The following is a 21114-nucleotide window of genomic DNA, read 5'->3' on the forward strand; positions in this document are numbered from 1 at the left end:
CCCTGCCAAATGGGGATGGTCAATCATGATACCTACTTACAGGATTAGTGTGAATACTGAATAATTACTACCAAGAGTGCTTTAATTGTGTCTGGCTCATATTAAGAGCTTAATAATAACACTATAAATAATAATGGGGATGATAATTCTTAGAATAAAATCACTGCTCTTCTGGAGACTGGGTCACATGTTGCTGATGAGTTCCAAACTTGAGGAGACCCAGAAATATCTCTGCAACCAGCAATGTACTCTGTGACAATTCAGTTCCCTAGATGGGAGAGAGAGCTTTTTCTCTATTATCCCAAGGGCAGTCACTGATGCCCCCTCCTTTGGCTTGAGTGGTTTATTTCTAAAGTGTGTGCTTGAGAATGATTGAAGATACCAGTACAGCTAGAAATACAGTCCCTTTCAAAGAGAAAGATAAAAGCAAAATGAAGAAAACTTACCCTAAAATCTCCCACGGTTGGAAATTCACTAAGAGCCCTAATGTCCAACAATCTGGTTTCACACACAAGGCAAGGTACCTCTGCCTCTGCTGCTGAGAGGGACAAGGATGATGTGCAAACAAAACGCTGACTTTCAGGCCTAAGATCAGCACTCATTACTCTAATTCTGAAACAGGGAAGAGAACCAGAACCCAGGCTGAATTATCACCCAATCTCTTTAATAAATGTGGACAGGGAAATCTCAAGAAAGGTGCTGGCTAATAGGCTGGAACAGATATTCCCACACTGAATCCATCCCAATCAGGTGGATTTATTTGGAAAGGACAGTCAGGCAATAATGGGAAGCTATTATTAAATGCACTGCAGCAAACTTCTGGAGACAGAGAAGAGCCTGTGGCTGCTATTTCACATCCTTCCCTGAAAGGCCTTTGATCACCTGGCCACTTGGTCCCTCCCCTTCATTTAGCAATAATTTAGACTGAAGACAGCATTGTTCAGGTGGAGCTCTCAGGCCTAACAAGTCCTCTCCTCCCCTTCTGTAACAAACTAGTTAATAGGACTTGTGTCATCACCTTTGTCAATTTCCCCTGCCCCATGACCCTTATTTTATTTCAAAGTTATGTTAGAAAAACTTGCTCTGCCAATAAGCCCATCAATTTGAGGAATCCATCTCTCATTGGCAACTCCATTATAAGAAGTTGTTTAGGGACCCATGACATGGAGTCAGACTCGCTGATTTGAACTCTGGACCCAACACATATTAGCTGGGAAGTATGACTTAAACTTTCTGTGCTCAGGGTATCCATCTGTGAAATGATGATGACATAGTACAAGCTACATTGCACGTGCCGTACAAATGATTCGTGAAAGTTAGGGACAAGTTAATTAAGTGAATGTCTTTCTTATACAGAGTGCTCAGGAAATTTTAGCAATCATTGTCATCATTATTGTCACCATCATAATAATTATCATTATTCTGGGAGTTATGTTTGCATTTGAAACTCCATATTTCTTGGAATTTGGGAACAGGGAAAAGAATCTGACGCTGGGAAGATTGAGGGCAGGAGGAGGACGGGGCAACAGAGGATGAGATGGTTGAATGGCATCATCAACTCAGTGAACATGAGTTTGAGCCAACTACAGGACATAGGGAAGGAGAGGGAAGCCTGGTGTGTTGCAGTCCGTGGGGTCACAAGGAGTCATACATGATTGAACGACTGAATAACAGCAACATCATTTAAGATCTTCTTAGAAAGGTTTAGGACATGGGATTGTGGCTGAAGCATTAGACTGGGTTTTAAACACCTGACCCTTTGCACCAATGTACATAAATAAATAGTTGTTACAAGGGAACTTAAGGACCATCTTATTCAGCTGTAGAACAAGGACAGAGAATTAAGTCTATTGAATCAAGTTTCAAGGCCTCGCATGTCTTCCTTGGTCTTCTCTGCACTCAACCACTCATTTTTTCACTAGGGTGAAGTATACAGTCTGTGCACATGATCTGGGACCAGTATGGTCCACTTCAACCTAGTTATGACTATGCCTTGACTACTGGAGCAGTCAAGACATAAACTCCACTAAACTAATCAGACGCTCCACCAAGAAGCCAGCACCGTGGTCTCACAATCTTTCTCAGACTTTTGTCTCGCTGTCCTTCATGGTCATACTACTATTTGGCTTCCCCAAGATGCCACATAGGACACTTGAGTTATTTTGCAAGAGGAGGGTTACATCAATCATAAAAAGAAGGATCCATTTAAACAATAAATACAAAGCAAAAGAAGAAAAAACAGCTGTCTCAAACATCAGACATTCTTAAAACCAGTTCTGATTTTATGAATGTACCATGATTTTCAAAGCTAGCAGACCTTGTTTCCCGTGCCTTATTGCCATCTGCCAAGTTAAAGGCTGTGAGGAGCTTTGAACCATCATGAACAAGATGCATCAAGACCTAAAAAACACCATTAAACACCATCTTACAAAATCAGCCTTCCCCAGAAACATACTCAACTCAAGTCTTTACCAAACTTAATCAAATTTATGTAAATAATCCAATCCCAGTACCTTAGTGCCAGAGAACTTCCTCTTACCAAAATCCATATAGGCCCAGATATCATAACATGATTAGGACCTACTTTTCAGTAGATAAAACATGGTTTTGTTTCATTAATGAAATAGCCCTGTGTTGTCTGAAACAATGAAGAGAGAAATTTACTTGGTCTGGGTGGCAGTTTGAGCCTGCATTTTGAAAAGCTGTCTCTTAATTTCACTCTGAGTTTAAAATATGGCACACCTGGACACTCTGGTTCTCTCCAGGGAACATACTAACTCAGGGTTGTTTTATGCATTTGAAGTCTACCATATGGGACAATTGTGTCATTAAAATGGGCATTAAAAAGATTTGTTCACTCAGCTAGATTTAGACAGATAATCATACTTGGCACTTACATAGCACCTTTCACCTGTCCATCTGAAAATAAGCCATTTGTAAACATGTATTGTTACAAACTCTTTATTAAATAAGACTCTATTTGCCTTTTTCTCTCTGCAGGAAACATTTCCAACATACCATACAAGAAGTCCACACCAAGATAAAAGATGGTACAAAAATAACAACGACAACAAAGCCATCCAAGAATGTTAAATGCGTATTATGTTAAACAGTAATTACAATCTGTCCACCCTTGGCAGACAAAGAGAGGTTCTGCATATATCATAAGAATTTGTTTCCTTTTCCTTTTGTCTCACCTTGGACCCTTCATAATAATGATGAATTCTGTTAGTAATACTTAAATTAGCAGTGAATAAAATTGGTGGAAATCTCACCACCACTTTCACTTTAGTAATTCAGTGTTTTGATGGCAAGAATTAATAGGATATCTATTCAATTTCTATTTGGATTTTCATAACTGTCATATTATTTGAATATCTAGATCTTTAGGTTTATTTCTTAAAATGTCAGGACTCAGAGAACTATTCATTGCACCTTCCAAACTGTTAATATTCCTCCTAGATTTAAATATATGTAAAATTTATTTACATGTATCTTTTCCCCCCAACCCCAGTCTCTCTGATGCATACAGTGCCCAACTTCTCTTAACTTGCCATCTTTATTTGTGACTTCTTTGCTTGTATGGCACAAAAGATTTCTCGTAAATAAATATTGCAAAACCAAGAAAAAACTCTGAGCTTCAGACAGTTAATTTATAAAATTATATGTTACTATAAATTATAAAATATATATATAGATTAAAAATCTATCCTATATATGTACATCACAGCTTGTCAGATTGGATAGGACAAAGATCATTATATAAAGCTCAGCTACCAATGTGTGCAAAAAGAATTAATGATAACAGTAGAAGCTCCTATACAAGTGAACATTCCACAAAATATAAATGGATAAAATAAAACAGACAATCATACACTATACCAGGCAACAGAGAAGAGCCCTTTAAATATAGTTTAGGTTATATACCTTTAATGTAAGAATCTTGTATTCAGTTCAGTTCAGTCACTCAGTCATTTCCAACTTTTTGTGACCCCATGAACTGCAGCACGCCAAGCCTCCCTGTCCATAACCAATTCCCGGAGTTTACTCAAACACATGTCCATTGAGTCGATGAGCCATCCAACCATCTCATTTTCTGTCATCCCCTTCTTCTCCCACCTAAATCTTTCCCAGTCAGGGTCTTTTCAAATGAGTCAGTTGTTCACATCAGGTGGCCAAAGTATTGGAGTTTCAGTTTCAACATCAGTCCTTCCAATGAATATTCAGAACTGATTTACTTTAGGATAAACTGGTTGGATCTTCTTGCAGTCCAAAGGACTCTCAAAATTTTCTCCAATACCACAGTTCAAAACCATCAGTTCTTCAGCGCTCAGCTTTGTTTATAGTCCAAATATAACATTCATACCTGACTACCGGAAAAACCACAGCTTTGACTATTTGGACCTTTGTTGGCAAAGTAGTGTCCCTGCTTTTTAATATGCTGTCTAGGTTGGTCATAACTTTTCTTCCAAGGAGCAAGTATCTTTTAATTTCATGGCTGCAGTCACCATCTGCAGTGATTTTGGAGCCACAAAAAATAAAGTCTGCCACTGTTTCCACTGTTTCCCCATTTATTTGCCATGAAGTAATGGGACTGGATGCCATGATCTTAGTTTTCTGAATGTTGAGTTTTCAGCTAACTTTTTCAGTCTCCTCTTTCACTATCATCAAGAGGCTCTTTAGTTCTTCGCTTTCGGCCATAAGTGTGGTGTCATCTGCTTATCTGAGGTTATTGATATTTCTCCAGGCAATCTTGATTCCAGCTTGTGCTTCTTCCAGTCCAGCGTTTCTCATGATGTACTCTGCATATAAGCTAAATAAACAGGGTGACAATATACAGCTTTGATGTACTCATTTCCCGATTTGGAACCAGGCTCTTGTTCCATGTCCAATTCTAACTGTTGCTTCTTGACCTGCATTCAAATTTCTCAGGAGGCCGGTCAGGTGGTCTGGTATTCCCATCTCTTGAAAAATTTTCCACAGTTTGTTGTGATCCATACAGTCAAAGGTTTGACGTAGTCAATAAAGCAGTAGTAGATGTTTTTCTGGAACTCTCTTGTTTTTTCAATGATCCAACAGATATTGCCAAGTTAATCTCTATTTCTTCTGCCTTTTCTAAATCCAACTTGAACATCTGGAAGTTCACAGTTCGTGTACTGTTGAAGCCTGGCTTGGAGAATTTTGAGCATTACTTTGCTAGCGTGTGAGATGAGTGTAGGTGTGCGATAGTTTGAGCATACTATGGCATTACCTTTCTTTGGGATTGGAATGAAAACTGACATTTTCCAGTCCTGTGGCCACTGCTGAGTTTTCCAAATCTGCTGGCATATTGAGTACAGCAATTTCACAGCATCATCTTTTAGGATTTGAATAGCTCAACTGGAATTCCAACACCCCCACTAGCTTTGTTCCTAGTAATGCTTCCTAAGGCCCACTTGACTTTGCATTCCAAGATGTCTGGCTCTAGGTGAGTGATCACACCATCTTGGTTATCTGGGTCATGAAGGCCTTTTTTGTATAGTTCTTCTGTGCATTCTCGTCACTTCTTCTTAATATCGTCTGCTTCTGTTAGGTCCATACCATTCCTGTCCTTTATTGTGCTCATCTTTGCATGAAAATTTCCCTCTTATCTCTAATTTTCTTGAAGAGATCTCTAGTCTTTTCCATTCTATTGTTTTTCTCTCTTTCTTTGCATTGATCCCCGAGGAAGGCATTCTAATCTCTCCTGGCTGTTCTTTGGAACTCTGCATTCAAATGGGTTTACCTTTCCTTTTCTCCTTTGCCTTTCACTTCTCTTCCTGTCTCAGCTATCTGTAAGGCCTCCTCAGACAACCATTTTGCCTTTTTCATTTCTTTTTCTTGGGGATGGTCTTGATCACTGCCTCCTGTACAATGTCACAAACCTCAGTCCATAATTCTTTAGGCACTCTGTCTATCAGATCTAATCCCTTGAATCTATTTGTCATTTCCTCTGTATAATCATAAAGGATTTGATTTAGGTCATACCTGAATGATCTAGTGGTTTTCCCTACTTTCTTCAATTTAAGTCTGAAGTAAGAACGAGTTCATGATCTGAGCCACAGTCAACTCCTGGTTTTGTTTTTGCTGACTGTATAGAGCTTTTCCATCTTTGGCTGCAAAAACTATAAAAATCTGATTTCAGTATTGACCATCTGGTGATGTCCATGTGTAGAGTCTTCTCTTGTGTTGTTGGAAGAGGGTGTTTGTTATGATCAGTGCATTCTCTTGGCAAAACTCTATTAGCCTTTGCCCTGCTTAATTCTGTACTCCAAGGCCAAATTTGCCTGTTACTCCAGGTATTTCTTGACTTTCTACTTTTGCTTTCCTGTCCATTATAATGAAAAGGAAGTCTTTTGGGGGTGTTATTTTCTAAAGTTCTTATAGGTCTTCATAGAACCATTCAACTTCAGCTTCTTCAGCATCACTGGTCAGGGCATAGACTTGGATAACTGTGATATTGAATGGTTTGCCTTGGAAATGAACAGAGATCATTATGTCATTTTTGAGATTGCATCCAAGTATTGCATTTCAGAATCTTTTATTGACTATGATGGCTATTGCATTTCTTCTAAGGGATTCCTGCCCACAGTAGTAGTTATAATGGTCATCTGAGTTAAATTCACCCATTCCAGTCCATTTTAATTTGCTGATTCCTAAGATGTCGATGTTCACTCTTGCCATCTCCTGTTTGACAACTTCTAATTTGCATTGATTCATGGACCTAACATTCCAGGTTCCTATGCAATATAGCTCTTTCCAGCATGGGACTTTACTTCTATCACAGGTCACATCCACAACTGGGTATTGTTTTTGCTTTGGGTCCATCTCTTTATTCTTTCTGGAGTTATTTCTCCACTAATCTCCAGTTGCATATTGGGCACCTACTGACCTGGGGAGTTCATCTTTCAGTGTCCTGTCTCTTTGCCTTTTCATACTGTTTGTGGGGTTCTCAATCAAGAGTACTGAAGTGGTTTGCCATTCCCTTCTCCAGTGGACCACATTTTGTCAGAACTCTCCACCAAGACCCGTCCATCTTGGGTGACCCTACACAGCATGGCTCATAGTTTCATTGAATTAGACAAGGCTGTGGTCCATGTGATCAGATCGGTTAGTTTTCTGTGATTGTGGTTTTCAGTCTGTATTAACAATTTCCAGATGATAAAATTTTAAAACATCAATTTTAAAGAGACACAGAAATATAGAACAGACTTTTGAACTCTGTGGGAGAATGTGAGGGTGGGATATTTCAAAAGAACAGCATGTATACTATTTATGGTGAAACAGATCACCAGCCCAGGTGGGATGCATGAGACAAGTGCTCGGGCCTGGTGCACTGGGAAGACCCAGAGGAATCGGGTGGAGAGGGAGGTGGGAGGGGGGATCGGGATGGGGAATACGTGTAAATCTATGGCTGATTCATATCAATGTATGACAAAAAAAAAAAATTTTAAAATAAATAAATAAATAAATAAAGAGGTTTTAAAGAGGTTAGTTATCATTCATAGAGTTCCTGTAGTATCTTAAAAAGTGACTGAAAGCTTAAATGATAACAAAGACTAACTAGTCATCATCAATGAATGACACATGCAGGTGTACATATAACATGGAGGAGTGCATTGCAACAATAGCTTGCTGTGATGTGTATCCTAACAGAAAGTCTTTCTTTGAACATATAAACATATGTTTATACACACATTGTTGTTGTTGTTGTTGCTTATTCTCTCAATCATGTTCTACTCTTTGGGAGTCCATGGACTGTTGCCCACTAGGCTCCTCTGTCCATGGGATTTTCCAAGCAAGAATACTGGAGTGGGTTGCCATTTCCTTCTCCAGGGGATCTTCTTGACCCAGGGATCAAACTCATGTTTCCTGCATTAGCAGGCATTGGCAGGCACATTCTTTACTGCTGAGCCACCATGGAAGCCCTTATACTTGCATAGATAAGTTTAAAAGTAAATGCACGGTAATTAAATGCATACACTCACACATATATCTGCCATCATTTTTGAAATAACATGGGTGAACCCTACTGAGGAAGAAAACACACATGCACTTTTGAAGGGAGTAGCTGCTCCTCAGTACTAGGTAACCACTTCCGTGCAAGAATGAAGGCCCAGTGGACAAAGATTCTGATCTCCCAACAGAAACTGAAAATCTGAATTTTTTAAACTTGAAAGCTTTCAATTTTTAAATGTCGGCTCCAATGTTTTAAAAATCCTATACCTGTCGATCAAAAGCCTTCTGTAATTTAATATCCCAGCACCCACAGATATATTTATAAGTTAAATTTACTATTAGAAATAGTCATGTTTCATCAACAAAATGAAGAGACAATTTGCAGAATAGGAGAAAATATTTGCTAAACCGTATATCAGATAAGGATTGGTAACTAAAGTAAAAAGAATCTTACAACTCAATAAAAAAAAGAAAAAGACCCACTTAAAAAATGGACAAGGAAGCTGAATAGAGATTTCATCAAAAAGGGTAAGAGATGGTCAACAGACACATGAAAAGTTGCTCAACATCACTAACCATCAGGAAAATGCAAATTAGAACTACTCTAGACATCTATCACTTTAAAAAAAAAAAAAAAAAAGATAATTGTTGGAAAGGATGTGGAGGAAAAGGGTCCCTGATATACTGGGAATGCAAATTGGTTACAGCTATTATGAAACTACTATGCTGTGATTCATGGAGTTGCAAAGAGTCGGACACAACTGAGTGACTGAACTGACTGACTGACTGACTGATTATGAAATTCAGTATGGTCATGTCTCAAAAAATCAAGAAATAAACTACCATATGATCAAGCAAATCCACTTCTGAATATTTATTGAAAGGAATTGAAATCAGAATCTTGAAGGAAAATATCTGCATTCCCAAGTTCATTGAAGCTTTACAAGTATCTCCTAATTTTTTAAAGTTTCCTTTACACCACTTTACTTTTATAAAAGACCTATGTTAGTACCTATTTTCACTAATGAAAAGAAATATAAAGTGGAATTTCACTTTTATGAAGAAAAAAGCCAAATTTGTGACAAAGAAGGAGTGGAGCATCAGACAATAGTATGTAAAATTGTTCTAAAAATCTTGTTTCTAGAGATCTGTATTAGAAATAAATCTGAACATATAAGAAAATAATATATCTACAAGATTGTTCATTGTGATGTTATCCCTAATATCAAAAGATTAGAAACAACCTAAATGCCCAGCAATAGGCCACTGCTATATATTATATAAAGTATATACTGTATTATATACTATTACATATATTACATATTACACATATTATATATGTTATATATTATATAAAGTATAATATATCCACAAAGAATACCATGCAGCTGTGAAAATAATAAAGAAGGCGTCTATGAACCTGTTAGAAAAGATCTTCAGGGGAAAAAGTAAGGAGCAAAAAATTTGTTATAAGAAAGGAAGGGATAAAAATAGTATATCCACATTAATTTGCTTGGTTTGGATATTTTTTCATAAATGCTGAAATTAAAAGTTAGAAGGAGAGAAAGGGATAAGATGGATGAGGAATGAGTGAAAGTGAGATTCTCATTTCAATAATCTTTGACCTTTGAACCGTGGTATTAAATATTTTTGAATAATCTAATTTTATTAACTCTCAAAAAAATAAAAGATACACATACAAACCACTGCTTGGTAATTCACCACTGCAAGAGCAACAACAAAACAAACAAACTGCAAGCTCACAACTTTTGTTGATGCCATTTGACAACTGTAGTCACAGAACTAATTAGCTTGAAATCTAAAGAGAGACAAGTGCTGGAGGGAGTAACAGGATGTGAACACGTGCTTAGGAGAGAGAGAGACATACAGGAAAGAAAGAATCTGCTCAGAATGTCAACAAATTTGTGGAGAACACGTTTAGGTTGAAAAGAGAGTTGTGGAGCCACTTAAACATTATTAAAGGTAAATTGTGTCCATTTCCATACATAAAAACTATTTACTTCAGCTTCTAGTATTCTACATATGACTTCTAGTTTTCAACAAAAAAATATAATGAAAAAAAAAACAATAAAAACCAGTCAATTGTCAAGAGACTATACAATCAATAGAACCATACTTACATATAGAACAGATGTTAAAAATATCAGAGAATTTAAAATAACTATTATACCTATATTAAAATCTCTACTAGAAAAGATAAACATGAAATACCAGGTAGATAATTTCAACACTGAAGAAACTATAAAAAAGATTCAAATGGAAATGTTATTAACTAGAATGTAGTAAGAGAGATGAAAAATGCTTTCAGCAGTGACTTCAGGTAAACTTGACAGACTGAATAAAGAATCAGTGACCTTAAAGGTAGGTTAATAGAAGTTACTCAGACTGAATCACAAGAAAAAGTGTAAAAATGAAGGAACAGAATATCTAAGAACTGTGGGATAATATCAAACAGCCTAATGTGTGTACAATTGGAATCTAAGAATGGTGGAAGATTAGTTGCTTTAAAGGCAAGAAAGCCCTCTCTCAACATTTTTGTTGTCATTCAGTTGCTCAGTCCTGTCAGACTCTTTGTAACCCCATGGTCCGCAGCACACCAAGCTCCCTGTCCTTCACTATCTCCCGGGGTTTGCTCAGACTCATGTTCCATTGAGATGATGTTGCTGTTCAATATTACACTGAAGTTCCTAGCCTGTGCAATAAAAAAAGAAAAAGAAATAAAATTCATACATATTTAAAGGGAAAAAATAAAGCTATCTCTATTCACAGACAACATGCTTCTATACATGGAAAATGCCAAAGAATCCATTTAAAAGCTCCTAGAAATAATAAATGAGTTTAGCAAATTAGCAAAATACTAGGTCAACAAACAAAATAAATAGTATTTATATACCTGAGCAATGAACAATTGAAATACAAATTTTCTTAAAAAGTACCTACTACAATAGCTCAAAAGAATGAAATTCTAAATATAAGTCTAACAAAATATATTCAGAATTTGTATTCTGAAATCTTTATAAATCTATAAAGATTTACAGATCTATAAATCTATTTATTGGTTTTTATCTATAAAACCTAAATAAATGAAAACATATATCATGTTAATAGTTAGACTTGATAAGGATAAGGCAAGCATCAATTCTTCCCAAAATTGATCTATAGGTTCAATGTGTCATTGTTTTTACTCAGAAGTTTCTCAGGCAATACGGAAGTGTGGACCAATTTGCCACCCCATGAAAATAAAAATATTAAAAAGCAATTAAATACATCACATACTTTTTAGGTTGACTGCTATTTATCTTGACTACAGTTTCTCAAGTTGTTGTTCAGTGGGCTTTATCAGCCTCTTCAAGTTTGTTGTTAGGATCATCAGGCAGGAAAATACTACCTGCCATAGCCTCAGTGGTTTCCAAGAGTTCTAAATTTCTCTCATTATTTTGATTATTGAGGAATTACCTTCAACAGTTGTGGGTAAGTTTATGTTCCAAATGTGTTTACATTATTAAACATTTAAAAGGCAAATAAAAATAGCCTGCAAATTCTAGAGTTATCAGGTTTTTGTTTTTTTTTTTTTTGTACTACCAAAGAATTCGCTGTGGAGGGAAATAGAACTAAAAATAGGAGTATGTTTGCAAACAAACATTTGAGTATAATTATAGCAGAAAGTTGAACAAATACATGGGAAACATTTTGCATGTGTACAATCAAATTTAAATATACATGATCTCAGGGGACAAACTCATGTTCCTAAAATCCTAGCCATGCAAATCTTCTGGGACCCACCAAAAAAATTCCCCTTCTAGTTGCTTATATCAGGAGATAGATATCTGGGCCTAAGTCATAGTTCTGCGACCTCCCTCAATATCATCCTCAGTTATTTTGGAGGAATCTGCAACACCAATGTAATGAATACATGCTCATGCGGTCTCAGTGTGTCTGACTCTTTGCAGCCTATGGACTGTAACATGCGAGGCTCCTCTGTCCATGGAAATTTTCAATCAAGAATACTGGAGTTGCCGTTTCCTACTCCAAGGGATCTTTCCAACCCAGGGATCAAAGCCGTGTCTCTTGAGTCTCCTGCACTGGCAGGTGGGTTTTTTTTTACCACAGTGCCACCTGGGAAACCCAATGTAGTGAGTGCACAATGCCAAAGTACTACATTTTGCAGGTATTCACTATACATAAGTGTTCTACTTTCTGTGTTTTTGTGAAGAATTCAACATAGTGTGACATGGAAAATGGAATTCTGCTAATTTGTCTGTATATGCAAAATCACATTTACTCCTCCAACTCTTTCTTTCAGAGCTTCACATAAGACTGATGCTCCTGGGCACATTGCCATGTTTATCCGGCAGCATTACATGACACCCAAACTTTTCTACTCAGCAAGCCATCTAATCTCCAAGTGTAGTGCATCAACCTGAGAAGAAAAGCAACACGCCACACTTTAGTGGCAGCTACCTGGTAACTTGGAAAGCAACACCATTAAGATGCCCTAGGGAGTTATGACTAAATATCTCAAATTAGCAAATCAACATGCAGACTCCTTTAAGTATATTCGACTTTCAAAGTGAGACAGGGATAAAACGAACCCTAAAAAAACGCACACACATTGGTTGAAGCAAATGTTATTTCCAGTATATTTTTAATGAAATAGGGAAAATAGATTAGTGATATACTAAATCAAAATTCTAAAAAGATTGGCACATCAAATATATTTATGACTATATATATGTGACAATGTATTTTCCCTAATTGACAAATGACTTTGTATCAGATATGCATTGCCCTCAACCAGCACACACTCCTATAAATCAGAACACAAACACCAATCAGGTAGTGTTGCTGTCCAGTCACTAAGTCATGTCTGACTCTTTGAGGCCCCATGAACTGTAGCACACCAGACTTCCCTGTCCTTGGCCATATCCCAGAGTTTCCTTAAACTCATGTCCATTGAGTCGCTGATGCCATCCAGCCATTTCATCCTCTGTCACCTCCCTAATAAGGTAGCACATTAGAGGTAAAATGAGAAGTGATTTATGAGTAGATAGATAGGAAATAACTAAAATCTATAAAAGGAAGACATCTATGCTGATGAAAATGTGTTTTCTGTTCTATGTATACTAAAAGCTTTAATTTTATCATTTGTCTTTATTTCATTTTAGCCCTCTTCTTTCCTATTCTCCCTTAAAAACTAAAAACGCCCTCCCTTTTGCCATTCTTTTGTAAAAGTGCCTTCATTATTAATTCCAAAATATAATTCCCTTTGTTTCCTTGTCTTATATGTTTCCTCCAACTCTTCACTGCTTTGCTCGAGGCTGACCTGTGCTCCATGTCAGATTTCTCCCCAAGCATTGCACCTGCCCTGATTATACCTGACTTCTATCCCAAGGGCTTTTTCTTAGGGACCTCAGGTCCCTCTCCAGCTGAAGCTGTGACTACTGAAGACAAGGGCAGGCCATTTAGATGGGGATAGGGGGAGTACTCATTCTTGTATCACATCTCAACAACTAAGGGCATTTACTTTGTAGCTGCCCATACCTTCTTATTTTTACCTTTCTCTTGGTTTCAGAAAAATGCCACTTAACTATGCCTTGAACACCTCAGGAACTGCTTACAAATGTCCATCCAATTTGTTCATCTGTCATTGCTCTGAGCTACCCATGCTGCAAACTGCCAATGTGCCCTTCCTTTCATCTGGCATTCTTCAACAGTGATCTGAGCCCTTTTCTTTCAAAGCATCTTCCCATGGGACAGAGACCAGACAATTCCTCATAGTCATCAACTCAGACTGCTGAGTCTTCTGTCTTCAAACTCATGTCAAGCTCTATCACACCTACATCTGCAAAAAGTCAAGAGTATTAGGACTCATTTGACAATCCCTGCCACCAGTTATTATCAGCATGTTCAGGATAAAATGAAAATAGTGACACATTTTTTTATTCCAAACAATATGAAGTTGACATATGTCTCCCTATTCCTCCTCAAGTACAGCTAAACCCTTAAGTGTTATATATAAGAAGACACTGAAAGGTAGAGAAAAAAAAAAAGGCAAACTGGCTAGGGAACTTGAGACTCAAGACGTGGTAGTATGTTCCCTACATTTTCTTTCTACTTCCTTTATATCCCAGACTGGCTACTGGAGAAGCTTGTAGCATGGTACAGCTACTTTGGGAAAAGTTCTGGCAGTTTTTTATAAAACTACACATATGCCTACTCTATGACACATCAATTCCAATATTCCATGTTTATACAAGGTAAATTAAATCATATTTCCACAAGAGACATAACACTCATAGTAGTTTTACTCATAACATCCAAAAACTTGAAACTGCCCATGTGTCCATGAACAGAAGAATGAACTAACTGTGATTACTTCACACTCTCAATACATGAAACAATATGGATAGATCTTAAAGGTGTCATGCTGAGTTGATGAAGCTAGACACAAGAGTAGACACAGTAGATTCTATTTATATGGAATATTAGAACAAGAAAAGTCTCTGTGGCAAAAACAAATCTTAATTCTTGTTGTATCTGGGGAATGGGAAAGAAATTGGCTGGGAAAGGGCATAATGAAAATTTCGGATATAATTAAACTATTGTATAAGTTGAGTGGATTATGTTTCATAGGTATATGTATTTGTCAAATTTCAGCAGATTTAATTGTTCATTTTCATTATATGTAAATTTTGTATCAGAAGTAAAGAACTGTAAGGAAATATTAGACTCTAGCTAATGGTACCAATGTTGAAGTATTTAAAAGGAAGTACAACTAACACTTGTAATTTACTTTTAAATGCATTAAAATATATGATGGTTGGATGGATGAATAAATCTATGATAAGCAAGTCTTGTTAAATGACAATAGCAGAATTAGGTGGTATTATTCACTGTAAACTTCTTCCACTTTGCTTTATGTTTGAAATTTTTGTTGGCTGAGAAATTGACCATGTGTATGTGTACGAGTTCTTGTCTTTCAAGACTTTTTATTCTTTTATTTACTTATTCTTCAGTTAATACCACACTATCTTACTTACTCTAGCTTTATATTAAATTCTTCTTTAAGATCATCATCACTACTTTCAGCCATTGCTTCAACTATAAATTTTCGAATCATATTGTCAATTTCTACAATAGTTTCTGTGAGATTTTGATGGGATAGAATCAAATCTATGAATCAATCTGGGGGAAATTAATTTTAATTTGTGAACATACTCTGTTCCTCTATTTCTTTAATATCTCTCAAGAATGTTCTGAAGATTTTAGTATAGAAATATTGAATCTCTTCTTGGTATGTTTTTTTAGGTACTGGAAAATTTTTAATTCTTTTGAAATGCTATTTTATTTCACTTTTGTTAGCATAGTACTTCCCTCTTATCTGCAGAGGACTTGTTCCAAAACCCTAATGGATGCCTGAAACTACAGATAGTAGCAAACTATTCACATACCATGATTTTTCCTATACATACACACCTACTATAAAGTTTAATTTGCAAACTAGGCACAGTAAGAAATTAACAACAATAATAATAAAATAAAAAATACGTGAATGTAGTCTCCCTCTCTCTCTCTGAATATTTTATTGTACAATTTAATGCTTTTTTCAATGTAACTAAGCACCTACCATGCTCTCTGGCCATAAATTTGCAGTTTGAGATGTGACAATAGCAAAACTAACATGAATATCTTTTTTCTTCTTCACAGTTTCACAAATGAAAAGTTCATTCTTACCATATATCTTAGCAACCACAGCATACATTTTTTCTTCCTGTTCTAAAGACCCTAAATAGCCAAGCAATTTTTTTTTTTTTAAGCAATCTTGAGAAAGGAAAGACTGACTTCAGAGCATACTACAAAGCTACAGTCATCAAAACAGTATGGTACTGGCACAAAAACAAAAACATAGATTCACTGGAGCCAGACAGAAAGTCCAGAGATATATCCATACATCTGTGGTCAACTAAACTATAACAAAGGAGGCAAAAATATACAATGGAGAAAAGATTGTCACTTCAATAAGTAGTGCTGGGAAAAATGGGTAGATACATGTAAAAGAATAAAATTAGAACATCACACACAAGAACTCAAAATGGATTAAAGCTCTAAATATAAAGCCAGACACAATAAAACTTAGAGGGAAACATTATGCATAACACTCTTTAACGTAAAACACAGCAATATTTTCTGAGCCACCTCTTTGGTTTAGTAGCTAAGTCATGTCCGCCTCTTGCTGCCCTGTGGACTAGCCTGCCAAGCTCTTCTGTCCATGGGATTTTCCAGGGGAGCAGGTTGCCATTTCCTTCTCTAGGGGATCTTCCCGACCCAGGGATAGAACCTGTGTATCTATCACTGCAGGCAGATTCTTTACTGCTGAGCCACCAGGGAATCCCATATATATATTAGATGTGTGTGTGTGAGTGTGTGTGTGTGTGTGTGTGTGTGTGTGTAGTTGTGTTAAGCCTTGGAAACCCAGCATGCATGTCATACCTACTGCTGCTGCTGCTAAATCACTTCAGTTGTGTCTGACTCTGTGCGACCCCATCCCTGGAATTCTCCAGGCAAGAACACTGGAGTGGGTTGCCATTTCTTTCTCCAATGCATAAAAGTGAAAAGTGAAAGTAAAGTCGCTCAGTCGTGTCCGATTCTTCATGATCCCATGGACTGCAGCCTACCAGGCTCCTCCATCCATGGGATTTTCCAGGCAAGAGTACTGGAGTGGGGTGCCATTTCCTTCTCCGGTCATACCTACAGTACATCTCAATTTGAACAAGTCACATTCAACTGCTTTGCTTCAGTGGGACCAGTGACAGGTGGCTCCCATGCAAGGCTCTAGTCCTGGCCCATACTGTCCCTTCTGATGGAATTGCCCCCCTGCATAGCCATGCCCACTTCACTCACTCCTGCCTCAGAAGTCTGGGATGCTACCCCGTCAGATGTCTTGTCCTGGTGCTCCATCCAAGTGGGATAGTCATATCTACAGGGTCATGTCACCCTTACAGGGGCTCTCCTGCAGGACCTCACCAGGCCACACCTCCTCTGCAGGGTCTCTTTCATGTTCTGCCCAGAGAAGATGCTGAGGAAATGTGTGCTGAAATGAAATGACAGTATGTTTGCATGTTTTCTGAGCTTGGCTTAGGATGTCTCCTTCTTTCACAAAGGAAAGCCAAGGCAGTGGCTGGATGGGGTGGTGGCAGTGGGCAGGGGAGGGTTTCACAGAGGTTTCCTAGGCTTAGCTTTTTCTCCTTAGTAAGTTGCCTTTTGTCCCCACAAAAGACAAAAAACTTTGTCAACGTTTCTTAAAGCTCAAAATGCATCATGTCCATTTGGAGAGAACATATTGAGTTGTGAACTGACCACATTTTTCCTGAAACAGTTTTATTCTGGGCATCATTACTGGGAACCAAGCTGGTGATCACATAGGGCCCAGAGCAGAGGAGGAAGGTGCCTATGAAGATGCTGGTCTTGGTGGCTCGTTCCCGCCACCTCTTCTGCTCCTCCAGACAGCAGTCCCACACACTACACACGAGAGAGAGAAGGTGAGTCATGGGACAGGTCTGCCAGTTACAGGGACTTACTGTCGTGAATGCTGAATAATGAAAATAAAAATAAATAAATGGGGCTGAGTTAAACCTAAGAGCTTTTGCACAGCAAAGAAAACAATAAGCAAAACGAAAAAAGAGCCTACAGAATGGGAGAAAATATTCGCAAATGAAATGACCAATAAGGGATTAATCCCCCAAATATATAAATGACTCTTGCAGTTCAATATAAAAACAACAACAACCAACAAAAACCCAGTTTAAGAAATGGACTGAAGATCTAAATAATCTTTTCTTCAAACAATATGTGCAGATGGTGAAAAAAGCATATGAAAAGATACACACCACCATTAATTATTAGAGAAATGCAAATCAAAACTACAATGAGGTATCACCACATAACATTCAGAATGTCTATCATCAAAAAATGTACAAACAATAAATTCTGGAGGAGGTGTGAAGAAAAGGGAACGCTTCAACACTATTGGCGGGGCTGTAAATTCATTTCAGTTGCGAAGTCATGTCCGACTCTTTGCAACCCCATGGACTGCAGCATGCCAGGTTGCCCTGTCCATCACCAACTCCTGGAACTTTCAAATCGGTGATGCCATCCAACCATCTCATCCTCTGTCGTCCCCTTCTCCTCCTACCTTCAATCTTGCCCAGCATCAGGGTCTTTTCTAATGAGTCAGTTCTTTGCATCAGGTGGCCAAATTATTGGAGTTTCAGCTTCAGCAACAGTCCTTCCAATGAATATTCAGGACTGATCTCCTTTAGGATAGACTGATTTGATCTCCTTGCAGTTCAAGGGACTCTCAAGAGTCTTCTCCAACACCACAGTTCAAAAGCATCAATTCTCTGGTGCTCAGCTTTCTTTATAGTCCAACTCTCACATCCATACATGACTACTGGAAAAACCATAGCTTTGACTAGATGGACATTTTTTGGCAAAGTAATGTCTCTGCTTTTTAATATGCTTAGAGCCATCATAATTGGTGCTGTTTCTTCCTTAAATTTATGGAAGAATTGATCAGTGAAGACATCCAGGTCAAAAGACTTACGTGTGATAGTATTGAAATTGCAGATTCAATAGTATGACTATATCTGCTGCTGCTGCTTATTTGCTTCAGTCATGTCTGACTCTGTGTGATCCCATGGACTGTAGCCCACCAGGCTCCTTCGTCCATGGACTTCTCCAGGTAAGTGTACTGGAGTGGACTGCCACTTCCTATAGCAGGGGATCTTCCCAACCCAGGGATTGAACCCAGGTCTCCTACATTGCAGGCAGATTCTTTACCACTGAGCCATATCTAGGACCATTTATATGTTCTATTTCATCTTTTGCCAGGTTGAATATGTTTTGAAATTTTTGTGATTAATATAATTCAGATTCTCAATCTTATTGCCATAAAGTAGCTCTATGTCTTCTGTTTTGCAAAGCCAAACAGTCTGTAATGATGTCTTATTTTAATTCTTGACATTTATTTATGACTGCTCTCCTTTTTATTAATCAAACTTGCCAAGAATTTATTGACAATTTCTTTTTTCACTTTAAAGATACAGCATGTGGTCATATGATATTTCCAAAATCTAGTTGAATGTGTATAAGAAATAAAAGTTTTCACACCCAGCATTATGAAATTCCCAAGTATTCATATTTATAAGAACAACAGAGTTTTTAAAACAAAACACTAAAAATGAAACAACTCAAAACCCCTTTTTTAACACTAAGCACTTAAATAGAGAATAGTAGAAGGCATTATGATAAGGGGAAAAGCTAGACAGAATACCTATTTGAAATTAGTGTGTTTTCATGCAATAAGGGATGATAACTAATAAAAATTCTTTCTTGAAAGCTGTCCAGTTTTCCCTCTGTGCTTCATCTGAGATAAAGTAGACTGGCCAGAGAAGTATAGAAATGATGAAGAAGTCATCCCTTGAAACCAATCATCAACCTTCGGTGGGGAAATTGAAAAATACACATATACCCCAATGTTCACTGCAGCACTATTTACAATAGCTAGTACAGAGAAGCAATCTAGATGCCCATCGACAGATGAATGGATAAAGAAGCTGTGGTACATGTATACAATGGAATATTACTCAACCACAAAAAGGAACATATTTGAGTCAGTTCTAAAGAGGTGGGTGAGACCAGAGCCTATTATACAGAGTGAAGTAAGTCAGGAAGAGAAAAACGAATATCATATATCAACACATATATATGGAATATAGAAAGATGGTACTGATGAACCTATTGCAGGGCAGCAATGGAGACACAGACATAGAGAACAGACTTATGGACATGAGGTGCAGGGAGGAAGGAGAGAGTGGGATGTGTGGAGAGAGTAACATGGAAACATATCTATTACCATAGCTAATGGGAATTTGCTGTGTGGCTCAGGGAAATTTAACTGGGGCTCTGTAACAACCTAGAGGGGGTGGGGTGGGGAGGGAGGTGGGAGGGAAGTTCAAGAGGGAGAAGACATAGGTATACCTATGGCTGATTCATGCTGACATTTGGCAGAAACAAACACAATATTGTAAAACAATTATACTTTAATTAATAATAAATTTAATTATTAAAAAAAAAACTTTGGTGAGGGTGATGAGGGCAATCTGTAAATTTCCCTGGAAGCATTTAAGAGGAAAGTTTTCTCACTGCTATATCTGTGTAGAAGCTGGAAGTGCTGGATTTAAATAGATGACTTAAGGTTTCCTCTGATTCGATTCATTCATAATACTGAGAATAAAATTCAACTTCAGATATTGAGACTTTTGGATTGATTTCAACTCATGTACATTGAACTTCAGTTGTGAAATTACCTTGAGAAATTAAGAACTCCATTAATGAATTATTGCCTGTTAGACAAGCATATCAAAATACTATTAAAAAGCTCATGAACATGCATAGCAAGAATAGGAACTTTTAACACATCTTGTATAATCAACATACATAAAATCATATATACATATATGTGTATATGTATATATATCCATGTACATATCCATATGCCCTTCCATTAAAAATAAAAACTAGTGTCATTAAGGAAACACTATTTCCTGATTAAACTCCCCATTGACTGCTTTGCCAGACAAATGCTACTCAGAAATTGACACATTTCAGTCTATCTATATGTACAGTGTGTCCCACATCACAATGCTAACACAGGCATCTCAACTTTAAATGAGACAAAACAGAAAATTAACACTGGTGGGAACCCTCTGCCACTCAATTTGTATTGGGTTTAACACCTTCTTATTTTATATTTCCTTTCACATAAACAGTTTTATATTAGCCCCTGATATGGTGCCTTCCAACAATTCAGTGTTGAACTGTTTAAAAGCACTAATTAGCAGTTTTAATATAGAACACATATATTAGAAAAATCTTGCAAACCTAGAATACCCTTTAGGCCTTGCCATTTGTGTGTGAAATAACTCAATAAAAAAAAATACTATATTGTTAATCACAAGACCTTCCAGGAATATAATCAATCACACATGAAATATAAACCATACCTTTATAAACAAAAGAAGAAAAATGATAACTCCATTTAAGCTGAGCACAGGA

The 21114-nt window shown here is 37.3% G+C and overlaps 1 protein-coding gene across 3 annotated transcripts in view; it reads right to left on the bottom strand.

Moving 5' to 3' along the window:
* Positions 1-10538: 10538 nt before the first annotated feature.
* LOC122703381 overlaps positions 10539-21114 on the bottom strand; it is a 227991-nt gene continuing 217415 nt past the window's right edge. For 2 of the 3 annotated variants that reach the window (XM_043917639.1, XM_043917638.1), the window contains 2 exons: positions 17356-17517; positions 10539-10690 (listed from right to left, as the gene is read on the bottom strand). In XM_043917639.1, the coding sequence (XP_043773574.1) occupies positions 10672-10690; positions 17356-17517 (181 nt within the window). In that variant the 3' untranslated portion in view covers positions 10539-10671. The remainder of the gene's footprint in view (positions 10691-17355; positions 17518-21114) is intronic. The other variant, XM_043917637.1, reaches the window with a different exon arrangement.

The sequence above is a fragment of the Cervus elaphus genome, chromosome 11 (assembly GCF_910594005.1).
Source record: "Cervus elaphus chromosome 11, mCerEla1.1, whole genome shotgun sequence".
Classification (NCBI taxonomy): Eukaryota; Metazoa; Chordata; class Mammalia; order Artiodactyla; family Cervidae; genus Cervus; species Cervus elaphus.